The 18,162-nt window shown below is 47.4% G+C and overlaps 1 protein-coding gene across 1 annotated transcript in view; it reads right to left on the reverse strand.

Annotated features, from left to right (window-relative positions):
* Positions 1-1,315: 1,315 nt before the first annotated feature.
* PLOD1 (procollagen-lysine,2-oxoglutarate 5-dioxygenase 1) overlaps positions 1,316-18,162 on the reverse strand; it is a 51,594-nt gene continuing 34,747 nt past the window's right edge. The window contains exons 11-19 of the mRNA XM_074306249.1: positions 18,114-18,162; positions 16,801-16,926; positions 14,502-14,643; positions 12,254-12,367; positions 10,672-10,737; positions 8,802-8,906; positions 5,626-5,772; positions 3,044-3,169; positions 1,316-2,188 (exon numbers count right to left, since the gene is read on the reverse strand). The exon at positions 18,114-18,162 is cut by the window's right edge and continues 56 nt beyond it. Of these exons, the coding sequence (XP_074162350.1) occupies positions 2,033-2,188; positions 3,044-3,169; positions 5,626-5,772; positions 8,802-8,906; positions 10,672-10,737; positions 12,254-12,367; positions 14,502-14,643; positions 16,801-16,926; positions 18,114-18,162 (1,031 nt within the window). The 3' untranslated portion in view covers positions 1,316-2,032. The remainder of the gene's footprint in view (positions 2,189-3,043; positions 3,170-5,625; positions 5,773-8,801; positions 8,907-10,671; positions 10,738-12,253; positions 12,368-14,501; positions 14,644-16,800; positions 16,927-18,113) is intronic.

Genomic DNA, 18,162 nt, shown 5'->3' on the forward strand with positions numbered 1-18,162 from the left:
TTTTCTGGCCTGTAAATTCCATTTCCGGACTCCCGCTGTTCCCCTTCCCTAACTCTCCGGCTGCAGATTCTAATCCTCCCTCTCTCCCCCAAGCCTGGGAGGGACTGGGGGGGCTGCTCCATAAATGGCCGTGACCAGGATTATGAGGAGGGGAAAGGGGCTGTAGCCGAGGGGCCACAGTGAGCGGAGGTCACAGAGCCAGGTTTTGGTGACCTGGGAAAGCGCCCCAATGACCAGAGCTTTCTGGAAGTGGCGCACCTGCCTCGGAGGTCCTCAGCGGGGGACTCAGCGGGCTGAGACTGAGGGCTACAATTGGCGCAACTAGATGAAATTAGGGTCAGTTGAGGTCTAGCGGCAGGTTCTGGGCACAGGGTCAAGCAGGTCCCTGCACCCCCTTTGGGTTCGGGGCAAGGACACGGAGTTAAGTGAGGTCTAGTGCCGCGAGAGTCCCTTGTAAAGGAATTTACAGACCCGGAAACCTAGAGGATTATTTTGGGGTTTGGAAGGTTTGGTGAAGGTAGAGGTAAGAGGGCGCCAGAACCAGTGTTCCAGTGGGCAGAGATGCCAGGCGTAAGGCTGCCATTTTGGAACCTCTGCAAAGAGAGGCTCCAGCTCGGCTCTTTTGTAAGGAGAGATTTCACTAAAGGGGCCCAGGGATGGAGCCCCAAGCTGGCTCCCCGATGGTTTCACGGGGGCTAGAATTTGCTAGGTGGGGGTTGGGAAACCTGAGCAGATCATTGGAATGGGGGCTGGGACAGCCCAAGCTGGCTCCGTCCAAGGGGGGATATCTCCTATTGGAATTCCAAGAGGTGCTTGTGACCAGGATTTGGGAATCAAAGGGCCCAGCTTCTTGAACTGATAATGCATCCGGAGAGGCTGGGAATCAGAAAGGAAAAATTGCCTCATTTTCCTCCCTCCCATGGAGATGATATAATACTCTGGAAGTGCCGAGTGCAGGGCCCGGTCCTTGGCAGACACGCCACAAATGCTATTTTTGTTACGTTTTACAGACGTGGATCGACAGCTTCCCAGAACTAAAGTTGTACATGACCTTGGGGGCCATCTAGTCACCCCCCCCAACTTTACAGATAAGGAAGCTAACAGATGGTGCTGTGTATTAGCTGAATTTAATCATTCGGTCAGCGCAGTAACATCCTGTCTCTGAGGGCCGAGGATGGTTTGGGGGCGGCTGCGTTCCCTGGGGGATTAAAGGCTTCCCTGAAAGTCCCGGACTCCCCCCACAGTGACCACTGCTTTTTTAACCAGCTACCTAAGTTCCTCTCAAAAGTAACACCCCAACACACGCTCTCAGATCTCGGTTGGTTTTGTTAAGTTTTAATGTCAAAAATTCTTGTTTCAAACTGTCCAAAGAGTGGGTGTGTGTGAATACCAGCCCTGGTCCCCAGGGCTGACCAGCCAATGCAGGGACTGATCTGGAACATAAATAGGCCTCGCCTGTCTCCTCGAGTGCCCAGGCCCCTCCTCAGACGGGGAAGCAGGAAGGCTGAGGAGGGGCTGATGGGCCTGGGGGCGGGGAGGTGTCCGAGGTTCAGTCTGCTTCCTCACCAGCCTTAGCCCGGCACCGGGGCCTACTTCTTTTGTTTTACTTTTGGCAAGGTGACAGTCGGGGTTAAGTGACTTGCCCAGGATCACACAGATATCAACTTTCAAGTGTCTGAAGCTGGATTTGACTCGGGTGCTCCATCCATTGTACCCCCCAGCTGCCCCCCACTTCTTGGAGTCTGCAAGCTCCACAGGTGCCCCGCAGGAAGTGGGGGACACTCGGATCCCAAGGAGCAGGAGGAAAGCAGAAGGAAGGGCCGTCTTTAAGGCCAAGGGTGTCTCCCGGAGCCAGCAGGCCGCAGCCTTGTGAGAAATAAGGTGAGCACCATCTCTGGAGCAATCCGTTCCGATTCCCACCCTGGGCTCTCAAAGAGGGACAAGAAGCCCCCTGAGCTCGGCTGAAGGCAGCCAAGGATCAGTCCTGGAGGCTCAGAAAAGGGGAAAGGTCCACGGGACGAAGCCTGGCCTCCTAAGGGTCGACAAAGGAGACGGCGATGTATCGCGTTCCTCTGGTGGTCGGGAGGCCCTCGTGGTAATGGGTGAGTCGGCCCGGGTGCATGAGGGTCCACCCTTTTCGGGGGGCTCTGATGGAACAGTTGTAGCGGATGAACCGGCAGCCTCCTCCCTGGGATACACAAGACGGGGATCAATGGGGAAAGGAGCCCCCCCATCTCAAGTCTCCCACCCAGAATGCTCTGCCCTGACCATCCCTCACCAGCCCAGCGCTCCCTCCCGAGAACCCACAGCGTTTGCTTATAGCTTCACATACTCCCCAGGGTGACTAGTTACAGCAAGAGACCGCTCCAGAGATCCTCGGAAGCACGGGGACTCAGACCTTTTGTCCTGGACTCCGAGCTCCGCTCCCAACCCATGGGCTTCCCTGATTTTCCAGCTCTCCCCTCCCCCCAACCCCTGCCTTTACCCATCTCCCTCTAGAAAGTCCTAGTGGGGCTTTTTCGGGGGGGATTTTGACCTGCCATTCCACTGAAATGGAGAACCCCCATTGGGGGCAGCTGGACAGCTCCCCTGTGATTTAGTCTTAAGAGAATTACCCAGGGCACCAAGAGATTAAGGAGTAGTTGTTACTGAATGACACACAATTTTAGACAGCATTTTAAGGCGTGCAAAGAGCTCCATGTGTGGTCATGGATTTGGGGCTCACAGCCACCCCGGGAGGAGGTGCTGCTAGCACACCCATTGTGCAGGTAAGGCACAGAGTCCTACAGGTAAGGGTCTTTGGAAGGATTTAAACGTGGGTCTTCCTGGCTTCCCCTCCTGGGCCCCAGCTGCCCACAGGACGGCCCCAGCTGCCCACAGGACCGCCCAGCTGGCAGGGGCCACGGATAGGACTTGCTGCCCCAAGGTTGGCCCCCTTTCCTCCCCCTAAGGCTACCATCTCAGCCCTTCTCTGGCACAGCTTTCCCAGGATCTCCTGCATCCAAAGCCCCTCTCGGCTGGACCTCCCAGCAGGGGCGCTCACCTCATAATCCACACCCACTCTATTGAGGGCGATATTGATGGTGAAGGTGGAGGCATCATGGTGCGGCATTAGGGAGGGCTGTTCGTCCGGCTTGTAGCGGACCACGAAGGCCAGGTCAAACTGGGCCTGGAGGGAGGGAGAGGACAGAAAGCAGTGATCGCTGACACAGTCCCCAGAACCCTGGGTTATGTGACTTTGGGAGGTGGGGTGAGCACGTCTTATTTCTGGTAGCTGACATTTCTGGTGGGGGCTCTGTAGGAGGGAGGGGAGAGAGCAGAGACAGGGGGTCTTCTCTGCAGCACCTGTACAAATCCTTGCAATAATCAATAAGTCAACCAACGTGCCTGGTATTCTCAAGACACTGGGGAAAAATCTAAACAGTCCCTCCCTTCAAGGAGGAACCTTTTATCTAGGAAGATCAATAACTGATGATCTTTCAGGAGTCCCGCGTGCTGGTGCCTAGTCCCATGAGTTGGGGATGCTCAAAATCCCAGCATTCAGGAAAAAAAGGAAATAAAATAAAAATTCAGGGAGAAAATAGCTCTCAGACAAATACCAAAAATGCGCATGTCTCCCAAAATAAGCCCTCAAGACTGTGACTTTGGAGACAGAAATGGCCTGCAGAAAGCCCACACAAAACCACCATTTCTCAAAGGAAGCTCAGAGTAAGGTTAGAGCTGGGGGAAAGGATGGATCCACTTTCTCCTAAATGGACCCTGGGAGCTGCTGCCAACAAGGGTCTGGCAGCCCCGTGCTGGCCCTCTGCATGGGCCTCAGGAGAACCTGGAGGGGAATGGCTGCAGACAGAGCTTCAGCTCCTCAGCCTCCTTGGAAGGACAGACCTGACCAGGTGACAGCCTGCCCCTCCAGGGCCTTTGCAGCAATTGTTCCTGTAGAGTAACAGTGATAGATGGTGCAGTGGGAGGATCTGAGTTCAAATCCAGCCTCTGAAACTTAATGCTTCTTTGCTGTATGACCCAGGGCAAGTCATCTAACTCTAATTGCCTTGTAAAACAAAAACAAAATTTTAAAAAATATATTCTTTGCCATATGGAAAAAGGGAAGAAGACAGAAACTAATTCCCTTGCAAAACAAAGACAAATTTAAAACATATCTTCTTTGCCATAGGAAACAAGGAAAGAAAGAGACTGAGGAAAATTTAGGTAATGCTTAAAACAAACCAAAAAAAAATAACCAATTGCTGAACTGAATTGCACAGAGGTTGGCTTGCTTAATACTGCCCAGTATTGCTGACTTCCTGCCGTGAGACAGCATGCTTCTAATTAAGTTTGGCCCTTTTCCACTTCACCTCTTCACACAGGTACCAGGCAGGTAGCACGGCAGTATCATTCTCCTTAGGAGGCTGTCATGCTCTCCTTCCTTCCATACTTTGGACATTGCCTCAGCCTTGCAAATAAGTAGTAGCCCAAGAGATGCGGTTGTGCAAATGGAATATTCCATTCAAGCCAATTCAATTCACAGGAAGATGAAGAGCTGGGCCTCTGATGTCATTCAGACTATTCCCCTCCTTTAGAGATTCAGCAAATTTATTAAAAATTTTTATATGCTGTGTTTATAATTTTTAAAAATCTTTGATTAAATCAATCCCTTATGAGATCTGGGGGGAAATGGGATGAAAAAATCCTCCCCTTTTCAAATTCAAGGTATCTGTTTAAAGAACTCATTTGGCACTTAGCACTGGTGGCTTTGTAAGGTCCCAAGGCCTTGATTAGCTACTGATGTTATTTGTTCTTGTTTTAGACTATTTATGTCTTGTCTTGATCATACTGTAAATCTCCCGGAGTATAGGTCTTCTGCATCCTGTTACTCCGTGGGATAATGTGTCCAGAACTAGTCACATCACAGGTGTACTTAGTAAAGAAAGAAATGAGTGAAGATGTTAATGAAGCTTCCCTCTTCTCAAGCAGAGAGGTGGTGGGCTCCAGATAAAGAATGCTACATGGACCATCAGGAATAGTGTCTGTTCCTGGCTGATTTTCTTTGGCTAGTTTTCTTTGCTACAAGGTCAACCTGCCATCTAGGAGAGGGAGGGGAAGGAAGGGAAAAATTGGAACAAAAGATTTTGCAATTGTCAATGCTGAAAAATTACCTATGCATATACCTTGTAAATAAAAAGCTGTAAGAAAAAAAGAAAACGATTGGTTGAGAAAGGTATTAAGAAAACTTTTAGGGAAAATGATATATTAGTTATCTGGTTGAGAAGATGCTCAAATTGATTTTAGAGCTACTTCAAGGGCATAGGGCTTTTCAACTAACTGTTCTCAAACTCACTGCTGAGCCAGCATCCTCACCCTGAAGGGGAAACTCAGGCGCCTTTGTTGTTACCCAGAGGCCCCTAGAAGTACTTGGTCTGTGCAGTCAGTAGACTAGTGAGAAGAGCTGACTTGCTTCCTGGAAGAAGGGAACATCAGGGGCCACTTCTCTTCTTATTGTTTGGCCTGGGCCCCACTTGGCAGACAATACCTGCCCTTTCCCCAGGTCCCTCCCTTGGGAGTTCTCCCTTGGACGAGCAAGCTAGCTTCCCAAGCCCCGGAGGGGGCGGTTCTTCTTGGCTTTCTTACCCTGGTGTAGTATCCTGGGTAGAGCTTCTCAGTCATGGGAGCAATGTATTCCACCAGGAACTTGTGCCATTCCCTCTCGAACTTTATCTGATTCATGTGGATGTCAATCGTTGGGACGTTTTCATAGCCACCCTGAATTCGGGTGTCCTGGAACCCAATTCCCAGAGGATACCAGTTAGTCTGACTGAAACAGAGCCGCTGCCCCTTGTACTTTGAGAGTGGAGCATGAGATACCCCCACTGCCCCTTGTACTTTGCTCAATAAAAAAACTATTTTCTCCTCTGCAAAATAAATGCAAGACTCTAAGACATTGAGGTGGTGCAGTGGTTAGAGTGCCAAAAGTGAGTCAGGAGGACCTGAGTTCAAATCTGCCCTCAGACACTCTTGGGCAAGTCACTTAATCCCAATTGCCTCAGCAAAAACAAAAAACAAAAAAAAAAAAACAACAAAAACCAACAACAACAACAAAAAACCCTCAAAAACATCATAATTCTGTGAGGTAAATGGCATTATCCATCCCCATTTTATAGATGAGGAAATTGAGGATAGGAGAAATTAAGCGACTTGCTTAGAATCACATAGCTAGGAAGAGAATGAAAGTGGATTTGAATTCAATCTATCCTGATTCCAAGTTCCAGTGTTCTGTCCACTATGCCACATAGCTGCCTCTAAACCTAGTTGGCTATTTGAGCTTTTGGTTTCATTGAATTGTGACTGGTGGGGAATTGGCTGGATTGTGTCGTCATGGATGAAGAGACCTCACTGTGTTACATTTCTTCCTGTGTGGTTCCTCCTTGGAGAGGAAAGTCACTTGGGAGGCATACTGGGGACTTCCATAATGAAACATTCTCTCCAGGGAGGCCATCAATAAAAAGAAAGTCCCCATACACTGCACCAAAATATTTACAGCAGCACTTTTAACTGGAAACAAAGTGAAGGCCCAGCACTTAGACAGTGACTAAGCCAATTAGTGGAACACAAATGTAATGGAATATTCATCAGAGTGTTCTAAGAAATGCAGGACGTGATGAATACAGAGAATTGTGGAAAGCTTAGAAAACAATAGACACACTGCCTGCAGAAATATAAATGGAAAGAACCACATCCTAAAAGAAATCAAAAGTAAATGTTGCAAAATTATCAAGAATGAGTCTGGTTTGAAAGAACAGAGATTAGAGCATGCAAGTGTTTTTCTTTTCTTCCTTCTTTCTTTACTTTCTTCCTTCCCTCCTTCCTTTCCTCTTCCTTCCTTCCCTTCCTCTCTCCCTCCCTTCCTTTACTCTTTCCTTCCTTTCCTCTTTCCCTCCTTCCTTCTTTTCTTCCTTTCCTCCTTCCTTTCTCTGTCTTAAAAATATTGTATGTTTTTTAAAATACGAAGACTTTTTGTCTTAAAAGTTCTATTTTGTCTTTAAAATACTATTACTATTTGTACCATATATAGGATTCTAGAGAAGAATAGAGAGAGGGATGCTAGGAAGAAGAACTATGGTGATGTTAAAAAGAAAAGAGTAATTAAAATCATTTTTGTGGTGGTGGTGGTGGTTGTTTTTAAAAGGTCTATCCTCAGAGCCCCGAGGACTCAGTTTTGCTTTTTTTTGCTTGAGTGTCTATGTTTGTGGTAGGGTTCCACCATACCTAACTATAAATAGCGAGGTGGTGGCCGTGGACGGAGCCTTGAATCTGAAATCAAATCCTGCTTTGGACACTCACTACCTGAATGTCTCCAAGCACATCTCTTCATCCCTCTCAGGGATCTGTTTCTTGATCTATTAAATGGGGGTAATAACAGCATTTACTTCCCAGGGTTTTTTAAGGAGCCAATGAGAGCAAGTGAAAGGGCTCTGGATACCTTAAATTGCTATAGAAATGCTAGTTATCATTACTAATTATTATACTCCAATTGTTTCTTGGATTGAAAATCTTTCAGAATGGAAATAACCAGGTTTCTGAGTAGGATCAGACATGTAGAAACGGAAGGGAATTGAGGCCAACAGAAGTTAAGTGACTTATTCAAATTTATACAAATACTAAATGGCAAAGATTGAACTTGAACTCAGATCCTCAGACTTCAAAGTGAAGGATATTTAAATCTGTTTAAAATGAAATCTAAATCTTTTTGGGGGGGGTGCAATGGCTCCTTCTGGTAATATCCGGTGAAGTCTATTGACCCCTTATCAAAATAATGTTTATAAATGAACACATGGATTACAAAGGAAATCATTTTTGAAATTCACTTTTCAAAATTAAAATAAGTTCACCAACCCCAGATTAAGAACCCCTGGCCTTAATCACAAATATTTCTTTTGCCATTGCTTAGCTGTTTCTCTTCTCACACGTTCCTCTAAATCATATTCATGATCTTTTCAATATAGCAATTTTGTTTGGAAAAAACAAAATACGATGATCAGATTAGGTCTGTTTCTTGGATAGGTGACCCAGTGAATGGAGTGCCAGGCCAATTAGGAAGACTCATCTTCCTGAGTTCAAATCTTATTAGCTATGTGAGTCATTCACCCTGTTTGCCTCAGTTTCCCCATCTGTAAAATGAACTGGAGAAGGAAATATTAAACCACTCTAATATCTCTACTAAGAAACTCCAAATGGGGTAACAGAGTCAAATGTCATTTCAGACATTTCTCATCTCTGATGAGTCACATTCCTTCCCAGTACGAGCATTCTATGTGCTGAGGCTCCTTTCAGTCCAATAGGAACACATAGAGTGATTTAAGCAATGGTGTCAGTCATTAGCAGACTGGAAAAGAAATGCAGGTGTCTAGATTGTGAGCCTTTCACCCCAAAGTGAGGAAACTACACTTCTGAAAACCCAGAGCAGCCATCTATATTTAAAGAAGGCTAGTGGGAAGGAAAGAAGGATATATTTGAAAATGAAGTAAAAAAAAGCAAAATGAGCAAATGAAAGTAAAAAACATCAATAGAATTTTTAAAGAAGGCTGTTCCCAGAGCCAGGGAAAATGGGCCCAACTTGCTATGGAAACAAGAAGGCTAGAAACTGAGGCTAGAGACCTAGCCCATCCCATCCCTTCCTGCCAGGGCCATCACTTTTGCTCTATTCTATCAATGGTCCCAGACATCCGCCCTCAGCTCAGCCCCTGCGCCTGCTCTCTTGGGATCTGTGCTGGCTCAGGGACCTGAAATGGAGAAGAAGTCCCCCTCACCTTGTTGTCACCAGCCGACCACTGGCCAAAGTGTTCCATCTCCTCCACCAGCTCATCGCAGGCTGTCTCCGTGAAGATGGGAAACCAGTACACATCCGGACAGGGCTAAGGGAGACAGGACCCCCAACCACAATCATTTACTAAGCATCTTTGGGGGCAGAACCCTAGGCTGGGCTGTTGGGGATACATGGAGTTTAGTTCAGATGCTGGCTCTGGGAACTCACAGTCCAGTAATGGAAAGGGTACACAAGGCTCTATGCAGGTCATGTAATCTGGGTGCTTTAGAGAAGGCTGGGGGAGAGTCCAGGAAGGGTTACTAGGTGGGGGGGAAGGGAAGGGAGAGGGGCATCTGACACATGCACTAGGCAGGAGAGCCAGGGATTCTAGGCACAGGAGATGGGGCGTGAAGGCAGAACCCGGAGCATGTGTGAAGGCAAGGGGGTTGGGGGATAGCATGACCGGAGGTGAATTAACAGGACTGGAGGATGCGGGCAGATTGTGAAAGGACTTCAGTGTGAGGCAGAAAAATCTGAATTTTACACAGAAAGATTGAGGGAACCATTGAGGATTTTCGGGCAGGGGGAGGTCATATGAATAAATCCTAAAGTTAGGGATGAGTGTGGGCAGAGCCTGAAAACTGGGGAAGAGAGGGAGAAAGGGACAAAAAATAGAAAGACAGGAAAGAGGGAGAGATAAATATAGAGAAGTAGAGAAGGAAAGGGAGGGAGAAATGGAGGGAGGAATAGGAGAAGGAGGAGGGAAAAAGAAAGAGGAAGGAACAGGAGAAGAGTGAGATGGGGAAAGAGAGAAAGAGAGAGAGAGACAAAGGAAGGGAGGGAGAGAGGGAGGAGGAGGAAGAAGAGGAGGAGAGAAGGAGGAAGAGGAGCATAAGAGAAGGAGGAGGAGGAGGAAGAGAAGCAGGAGGAAGAGAAGAGGAGGAGGGAAAAAGAAAGAGGAAGGGACAGGAGAGAGAGATATGGAGGGAAAGAGAAAGGAAGACAGAAACGGGAAGAGAGGAAGGGAGAGAGGGAGGAGGGGGAGAAAAGGAGAAGAATAAGCAGCAGGAGAAAGATAAGAGGAGGAGGAAAAGGAGAAGGAGGAGGGAAAAAGAAAGAGCAAAGGGACAGGAGAGAGATGGAGGGAAAGAGAGAAAGGGAGAGAGGGACAGAGGAAGGGAGGAAAAGAGGGAAAAGAAAAGGATTTGGGAATGGAATGTCTGGGTAGGTAGAGGGAACAGGAAGAAAGGATTTGGTAAATTGGCTTTCTTCCTTATTTCCATCCTTTATTGCTCATCCCCACCCCCACCCCCACTGCCTGGGCCTAAACCTGCCAGAACCCCTGCTTGGGGCACAGCCCTGCCAGTCATCCTGTCTCCCTCTGCCAAAGAACATGGCTTTACTAAGTCTCAAGCTTCCTATGGAGCTGTGGCAACTCAGGAAAAGCTCTAGTTCCTTCCCAGTGAACACCTGGCTCCCACTTCTTCCCCAAACCCTGCCATGGCTATCCATTCTGCCCTGATGACTCTGCCCAGAAGCCATGTCCAGAAAGCCTCCTGGTGAGGTGACGGGGACACCCGTCCAGTCTGGACTGAAGTAGAGCCGGGACAGGCCAGAGAAGAGGAATGGGGCAGGATCCCTACAGACTCAGAAGCCTGACCTGTTTTATCCCAGCCCCATCAGTGGGCCATGGCTGGGGACAACCACCCTCGTGACTGGATCCTGCTGTCTTCTGACCTGCAGAAGTGGGCTCCCCGCCAGGACACAGCAGGGAGGCACATCTGGGCAGGCTCCTCAGCACCGGGCCTCCCCCTTCCTCCTCCCCTCCCTCCTGCTGTACAGCTGCTCGCCCCCACACTCCGGGGTTAATTTACCGTCTCCACCAGCTTCCCCTTGAGGGCCTCCGTGTAGTTCTCATGGATGTATTTCTCCTTCCAGTCCTGTGCAAGAAAGCCCAGGGTTTTTAAGTGAGCACTTTCCCAGTGTCACAGAATTGTGGTATCAGAAGGCATCTCACAGATGATCTAACCCAACTTATGCCCACCGTTAGTCCAACTTATGGCCCTCCATTCTTCCAAAGCCTGTTACCCTGGCATTGGTCAACTTTTATTCACAGCTGGTCATCCCAGAACATTGCTGTCACTTTGTCTATAGTATTTTTCACTTTGTTCATGGAGGATTTTCCAGGTTTCCCCTCTCCCCCCAGGAGCCTCCTGCTCATCTTTTCCCAGAGAACACTAATATTCCATCACAAACACACACCACAGTTTATTGAGCTGTTCCTTAATTGATGGGAATCCCTTCAATTTTTAAATTTTTTTTATCCTGAGAAGAGAGCTGCTATGAATATTTTTGTACATATAGGTCATTTTCCTTTTTCCCTCATTTTTACCAAATCCCTTGGTAGTGGTGTTGTAGGTCAAAGGGTATGCATGAATTTGCCGCCCCTTGGGCACAGATCGTATCTTTTGATCATTTATCAAATAGGGCATGGCTCTTATTATTTTTATATATATATATAAATTAGTCAACTTGTTAGCTGTGTGCTTAAAAACTGGGAATGCAAACATAAAAAGATAGTCCCCGGCCTCAAGAAGCTCTCAATCAAATGGGGAAGCCATGCAATCAACTATGTTTTGTTTTGGCTGCTAAAAAATAATGCGTGAGGGACTATCCTATAATTTCCTGAGCCAATTTCCTATGTTTAACAACCAATTAACAAAACTGCTTTGGTTACTCATTGGGTGTGATGGGAAGCATATCTGTGGACAACACTGTGTGCCCAGGGAGTCTATCTAAGAATCAGGCCGGGAAAATCCAGGTATCATTTCATACAGCTCTGCAAGTGTCGTTTTAAGACCAAATGAAAAAGATCCCAGAAGAGCCTCATCTCCCGGCCAGGAGAAGGAGACGGATCAGCCAGCGGGACACTGCCATTGACAAAAGGCAGACGGGGAAGGAAACTCTTCCCCAAACCAAGTCTGGCCTCTGATCTTGTGGAGGATTCCCCCCCCCAAAAAAAAGCCACCTTCCCCTCCTGGTTAGGATGGCCAGCTTACGTCCTTCCACAGCAGTGAGCATAGTGTAAAGTCCTCACCCGTGTGTGGACACTGCCAAAGGTCGTTCTGTTCTGACTGTGACACAGTGCCTGGCACAGAGAATGCGCTTGATAAAGGCTGAGTACCTCCCAGGGAAACGAGGTAAGACTAACGCTGACCCCTTCTCAGAAGCTGAGCAGGCTGTCTCCCCGACCAGCAAATGGTAACCGCCCGTTCTCTACCTCCTCTTCTCTGTTGGAGCCCCATGAAAACCAGAAGGAAAACCCTTTCATTTTTAGAGATGAGGAGAGTGGGCCCTAGGGGTGTGTGTATGTGTGTGTGTGTGTGTGTGTGTAATGGGAGAAGGGTCCAAACCCATGTGTCCCTCTTTTCGACCCTGTTGTGATCCTTTTCTTACCTCTGGATTGTTGAAGATCTCCCAGAGGTCATTGTGCAGGTGAGTTGTCTGGTAATTGTCCACAGACAGCAGGCGGCCAAAGGAATGCCGGTTGGTCACAAACAAGAAGACATTCTGTGGGATAGAAAAGGATGAAGTGAGCCCTTTGCCCCCAGGATAAATAGGTGGCCACGGTTGTTTGGGCATTTTCACTTGTGCCCGACTTTCCATGATCCCATTTGGGGTTTTCTTGGCAGAGAGCCCGGAGGGATTGGCCATTTCCTTCATTTGATGGATAAGGAAACTGAGGCAGACAGAAGGAAGTGGCTTGCCCAGGGTCACACCCCTAGTAAGAATCTGAGGCTGTATTTGAACTCGGGAAAAGGCGTCCTCTTGACTCCAGACCCGGCACTCTATCCATTGCTCCATCTAGCTGCACGCTAGGTTTCTGGTTGACATGACTTCTAAAATCCCTTCCCATGCCTCTCCCCAGCCATTGTCCTCATCCTGCCTTCCTAGCCACTGGACTTAGCCCCTAGCCCCTAGGACTTCTATAGGCAGGCTTTCATCTCACCTTGCTTAGAAATGGGCATCCAGGCTACTTTCGGACCATATCCACTCCCTGCCATTACCCAGATACCATTCATTCCCCTCCTGGCCGCCCTCGGTGCTGTGTTCCCCTATTAGAACATGAGTTTCTTGAAGGCAGAAACTTGTTTTGGGTCCCCAGCACTTAGCAAAGCCTGGCACAGAGTGAACACTCAATAAACACCTTATCTGTCTAGTGTGCTCCGGCACCTACTCCGAAGGGTTGTTATGAGGGGCCAGTGAGTTAATCCATTGCACTTTGCAAGCTTCCAAGCACCACATCAGCGTGAGTTGCAATGATGGCTTTAGAATTCTAGACTTTAAGACTCACAGAACAGTCCTGATTATAGCTGACATTTATGTGGGAGGGTTTTACATGTTGCTGGTACGCTGGGTTCTAACAACCCTGAAATAAGAGCAATGACAATTCAGATTTACAATCCTGAAATAGAACAATAATTCATATTTACATGGAGAAAGGACCTGCGCCTGGGATCTCACTGCTATAAGAACTTCCAAATGAAAATATTCCCTTTATCAATACAGGAAGGCACCTCCTCTGTAACCTCCGGCCTGCTGTAAGGCATTTGGAAGGCCGAAACAAGGCGAGGCTCTCGGAGGACTTTAGGAGACTGGGCAAAGCCAGTTTCCTAGCTGATAACTCATATCTGAGCTCTTGGATTATTTCCTGACAGTTGACATGACCTGAGTGCATTTTTTAAACAGGGTGCTTTAAAAACTGAAAATAAATAACAGGATGGACCTTGACTAATAGAACAAGGAAATGGCATAGTCTTAGTTATACTTTCTGTGGTTTTCTGGCACTTATATAATATATAACAAAGAAAAACATGTCAGTTCGAGAGTGAGCTTAAACTCGCCCGGTCCCACTTATATTTATTTCGCTCCCTGCTTCGTCCGGCACTCACGCCAGTTGCCGGCAGTAACTGTCTCGCTTTTTGGAGAATGTGGCTAATTAACTTGGCTGGATGCCTCAGCCAGTCTTAGGTACTTGAAAAGTTCTTGGTTTGCAAGTATTTCATCTATGTTATCTCACTAATGCTCTCCCTTCTTGGCATCCGCTGCCCTGCCTGGACCAGCCCATCCCTTCTGGACTCGCCACCAAGCAGTTAGCTCAAGCCTTGGTGACTCTGCCTCCCTCCACCTCCCCACCCTGCCATAACCCAAGCTCTGTCTGGAGGCTCAGTACCAAACTCCTCCCAGTGCCTTCCTTTAGAGAGAGCGGAAATTGGACTTTTCGCGTCTGCAGCTCCACCTGGCTTCAACTCCACAGAATAAGATACCTACCTCCTCACTGGGTACCTCTAGTTTCCCTGTATCCCCCCTAACTCTGATCTTGCCCCCCTTTTTGCATTGTTTCTCCCTTAGATTAAAAGCTTCTTGAGATCAGGGACCATCTTTCTCTTTATTAATTTCTCCCCAGCATTTAGCGCAGTTCCCAGAACACAGTAGGCACTTAATAAATGTTTACTGCATTGCATCCTCAGACCCTGTAGGGTAGGTACTATTATTATTCCCTTTTAGTAGATGAGAAAACTAAGCCTTTGAGAAGCTTGCCTGGGATCACATAGCTGGGAAGTGCCAGGGGCAGGATCCAAATAACCAGTTTTCCTAGCTCCAAGCTCAGCATTCTATCTGTTCTACCATATGATACACTGACCTGCTCACGGACATTGGAGCAGAAAGCCATGTCAGCATCCAGCTTGCCGCTGTGAAAGAGGTCCTTCTGCTGCAGGTCACCCCGCAAGGTGCTGCCTTTGATCAGGTAGATGTTGGAGATATAGGGAACGTTCCAGACACCACTAGGAGACAAAGCGGATGAGTCAAAACGGGGGGCCGGAGACGGGGAGGCGGGGGATGCAATCACTCACAAAGCCACAGTTTCCAATCTGGGGCTGTGACCCCCCAAAACCAGCAGGGGGTTCCCTGTTTCTGGTCTGCTTACTTTACTCCCTTCCTCTGGAACCCACTATTTAAAAACCGAGTGACTTCTAGGCCTGGATTAAGGTTCTCCACATTCGAACCTCTCATCTCAGCCTAGAAAATTAAGCTTGCAGTTAGTAAGTTCAAACGCTCCCTCAGATTTTCACTAGCTGTGTGATCTTGGACAAGTCTCAGTTTCCTCATCTGTAAAATGAGAATAATAATAGCCCTATAGGGTCACAGAGTCATTCTCTCAGATAACACTCAATGAGATAAAGTACTTTGCAAACCTTAAAATATTATATAAATACTAGCTATAAGGGCAAGTAGATGGTCCAATGGATAGAGCACCAGCCCTGAAGTCAGGAGGACCCGAGTTCAAATCTGGCCTCAGACATTTAACACTTCCTGGCTGCGTGACCCTGGGCAAGTCACTTAACCCCAATTGCCTCAGCAAAGAAAATTAACAAATACTAGCTATGATCAGGAGCAATTATCATTGTCATTATGACCAATAGTAGTATTGTTATTATCATGTACTACCAGGTACACTCCAAGCTCTCTATTCCATCTCCTGGCTGAATTCATCCACACAACCATCCCCATCTCTACCTCCCATAATTCTTTTCTTCCTCCAAGCTTAAGTATGCATGAGAATGCAATAGGTGCCTCTGTAGGATTTGGAACCAGAGGGTGTGGATTCAAATCCCACTCTGATGTCCATACCCTTCTATGACCTTAAATAGTTCACTTAAAATAAAAACAGTCTCTGAGGTCCCCAGCCAGTGATCGACAAAATCCCATATTTATGCAGTTTCTCAAGGTTTACCAAACACTTTCTTCACAACAATCCCATACATAGAGGATGATACTTTCATCATTATCCCCATTTTACAGATGTGCAAAACTGAGGGATGGGCAATATGGCAGTGCCCAATTTGGAATAGGAGGACCGTCGTGGCTGCTTGCTGTCTCTGTGTCTCGGACAGCTTAGCTCAGCCTCCCAGTGCCATTTTCCTCATCAGTGACAGGAGGTGGTTAACCTAGGTGAGTGCTAAGGTTCCTTCCAGTCAGGATCCAAGTTTGAGTGACTTGTCCCAAGATAGTAAATGATTCCTAATCATCATCACATGATGGGGAAGCCAAAACGAATGACTTAATGCAGGACTATACTTCCTCTTCTATATACTAATTGGATCTCTCCCACTTCACCACTGGGATTCAAACCTAGGTTCTAAAGTTCTAGATTTAAAGCTGGAAGAGACCCTTGGATGCCATCTAGTCCAATTGGATCACTTCCAGGTGAGAAAGCTGAAGAAAGGGGACTACTTTGCCCAAGATTTGCATAGCCTGTAAGATTCAGAGATGGAATTTGAACCCAAGTCCTCTGACTGGAAGATCACGGTTATTTCCATCATACTGTGTTTTTTTAGAATCATTTTCAGACTTTGTGACTCCACTTGGGATTTTTTTTGGCAGAGATATTGGACTGGTTTGCCACTTCCTTCTGCAGCTCATTTGACAGAGGGGGAAACTAAGGTAAACAGGGTTAAGTGACCTGCTCATACAGGTAGGAAGTGTCTGAGGCTGGATTTGAACAGAAGGACAAATCATCCCGACTCCAGACCGGAAGTATGTGCAATATGGCTCCATGTAGTGGCCCATACAAATATCATAGAATCTCCTAATTTTGTTTCTGAGGAGCTTCCTGATTGGAAACTCCCCGTCCTCCCTTGGAAGCCCTTTCCTAGATTTAGTGCCCTCCACATTAGTCCACTCCCCCTTTTTACAGATGAAAAAACTGAGGTTAAGAGAGAGAGAATGGCGTGCTGGAGAGCCTACAGATTGTTCCCAGACTCAGTGCATTTTCTGCTGGACTACTTCCCTGTAGACTGAATTCTCTCTTGCCAAAGCACTGCTAAATGTAACAAGGTTAATGGAGATTTGAGGGCCGTATGGTGGCCACAGTCCCTGAGCCCCTCAAATAAAAGGCTACTTTCTCCCACTGAGAGAACAGTTCAGAGGCAGACACTTACACACGTCGCCCTTGGACAATGTCCACATAGTCTTCGGAGCGGGCATAGAAACCATCAGCGCTCAGGGCTCCCCAGAAATTGGACCACAGTCTCCCCGTCCGGATCACCAAGGGAGCGATGACAGCTCTAGGCAAAGGACAAAGGGGGGAAGTCAACAGATCAGCGCGCAGGGAGAAAGCAAAGCGCCCCACTCCATCTCCATCAGGGGCTGAAGCAGCCTTCCAAGAGGGATAAGGGGGTGCAGCCCAGGCTCAACCCACCAGCAGCGCAATGACTAAGGCATTCATGGCCCCTCCACTACCTCCCACAGGGCCAACGCTAAGGGACCCCATGGGCCTTTCCCAGCCAGAGATCTCTAAGCACCAAAATGCTTGGGGCAAGTAATACTTTAAGTCAAGAAGATGTTTTTTGTCACAGTCTGGGCTCTGAATGGGTGGTAATGTCGAGATAAGTCATGGAATGTCAAATATCCATAAAGACATTTGGCAAATCTTCTACAATAAATGCAAATTAACCATGAATTATTGAATAAGGTTATATTCCTATAAGAATATCAATATTTTATATTTCTGGAGAATATGACCTGAGATCCCTCCAGAATTGTTTCATCTCTCAGTCCTCCACATGTTTTTCCCCCAAAGCCTAGATCTATATTTGATGCAGGACTGTATTTGACTCACAGGTCTGACCCCAGTCTGATTGTCAGGAAAGCCTTAACCTGTCCCACTATCAACCTGAGCTGATTCATCCCTCTTTAGGAGGCCTGGTTGTCTTCCCTGCTTCTGGGGGATTCATTATAACAAGGCTGGATTTAGTGTGGACATCCAATCTGCTAAGTGTAGACTATCTGAGCTTCTAAGTTGTTTTCTAATCTATAAAGTTCAGCTCCAGTGCCACCTCCTCCAGAAAGCCTTCCCTGATACTCCCCAATGGGAGTTATCTCTCTCTGAAAATTACTTTATACAATGGCTGCCATAAAGTAGGTACTTAATAAATGCTGACCAATCAATCGATAAGCATTTAAGCACCTGCCAGCCTAGGTGATGGGGATACAAAAGCAGAAATGACATAAGAGGCTTACATTCCAATGGAGGAAACAACATGTACAGAAATTAAAATATAAAGGCTAGAGATGGTTTGGGATTTCCTTGGTGCAGAGGAAACTCCTTTTACCAGCATGGGTCAGAGACCACCCGGAGGCAGGCAGCAGGGGAGTAGGAGGAGGGCCATGCTCTGGAGGATGGGGTGCTGCTATCTCCCCGTCCCTCTGAGGGCAGGGACCGGACAGGGGCAGGGGGGAAAGGGCTTCTCACTTGTTCTGCTCGATCAGAAGACGGAGGGCATCAGGGTTGGTCAGGGCCA

The sequence above is a fragment of the Sminthopsis crassicaudata genome, chromosome 3 (assembly GCF_048593235.1).
Source record: "Sminthopsis crassicaudata isolate SCR6 chromosome 3, ASM4859323v1, whole genome shotgun sequence".
In the NCBI taxonomy this organism is placed as follows: Eukaryota; Metazoa; Chordata; class Mammalia; order Dasyuromorphia; family Dasyuridae; genus Sminthopsis; species Sminthopsis crassicaudata.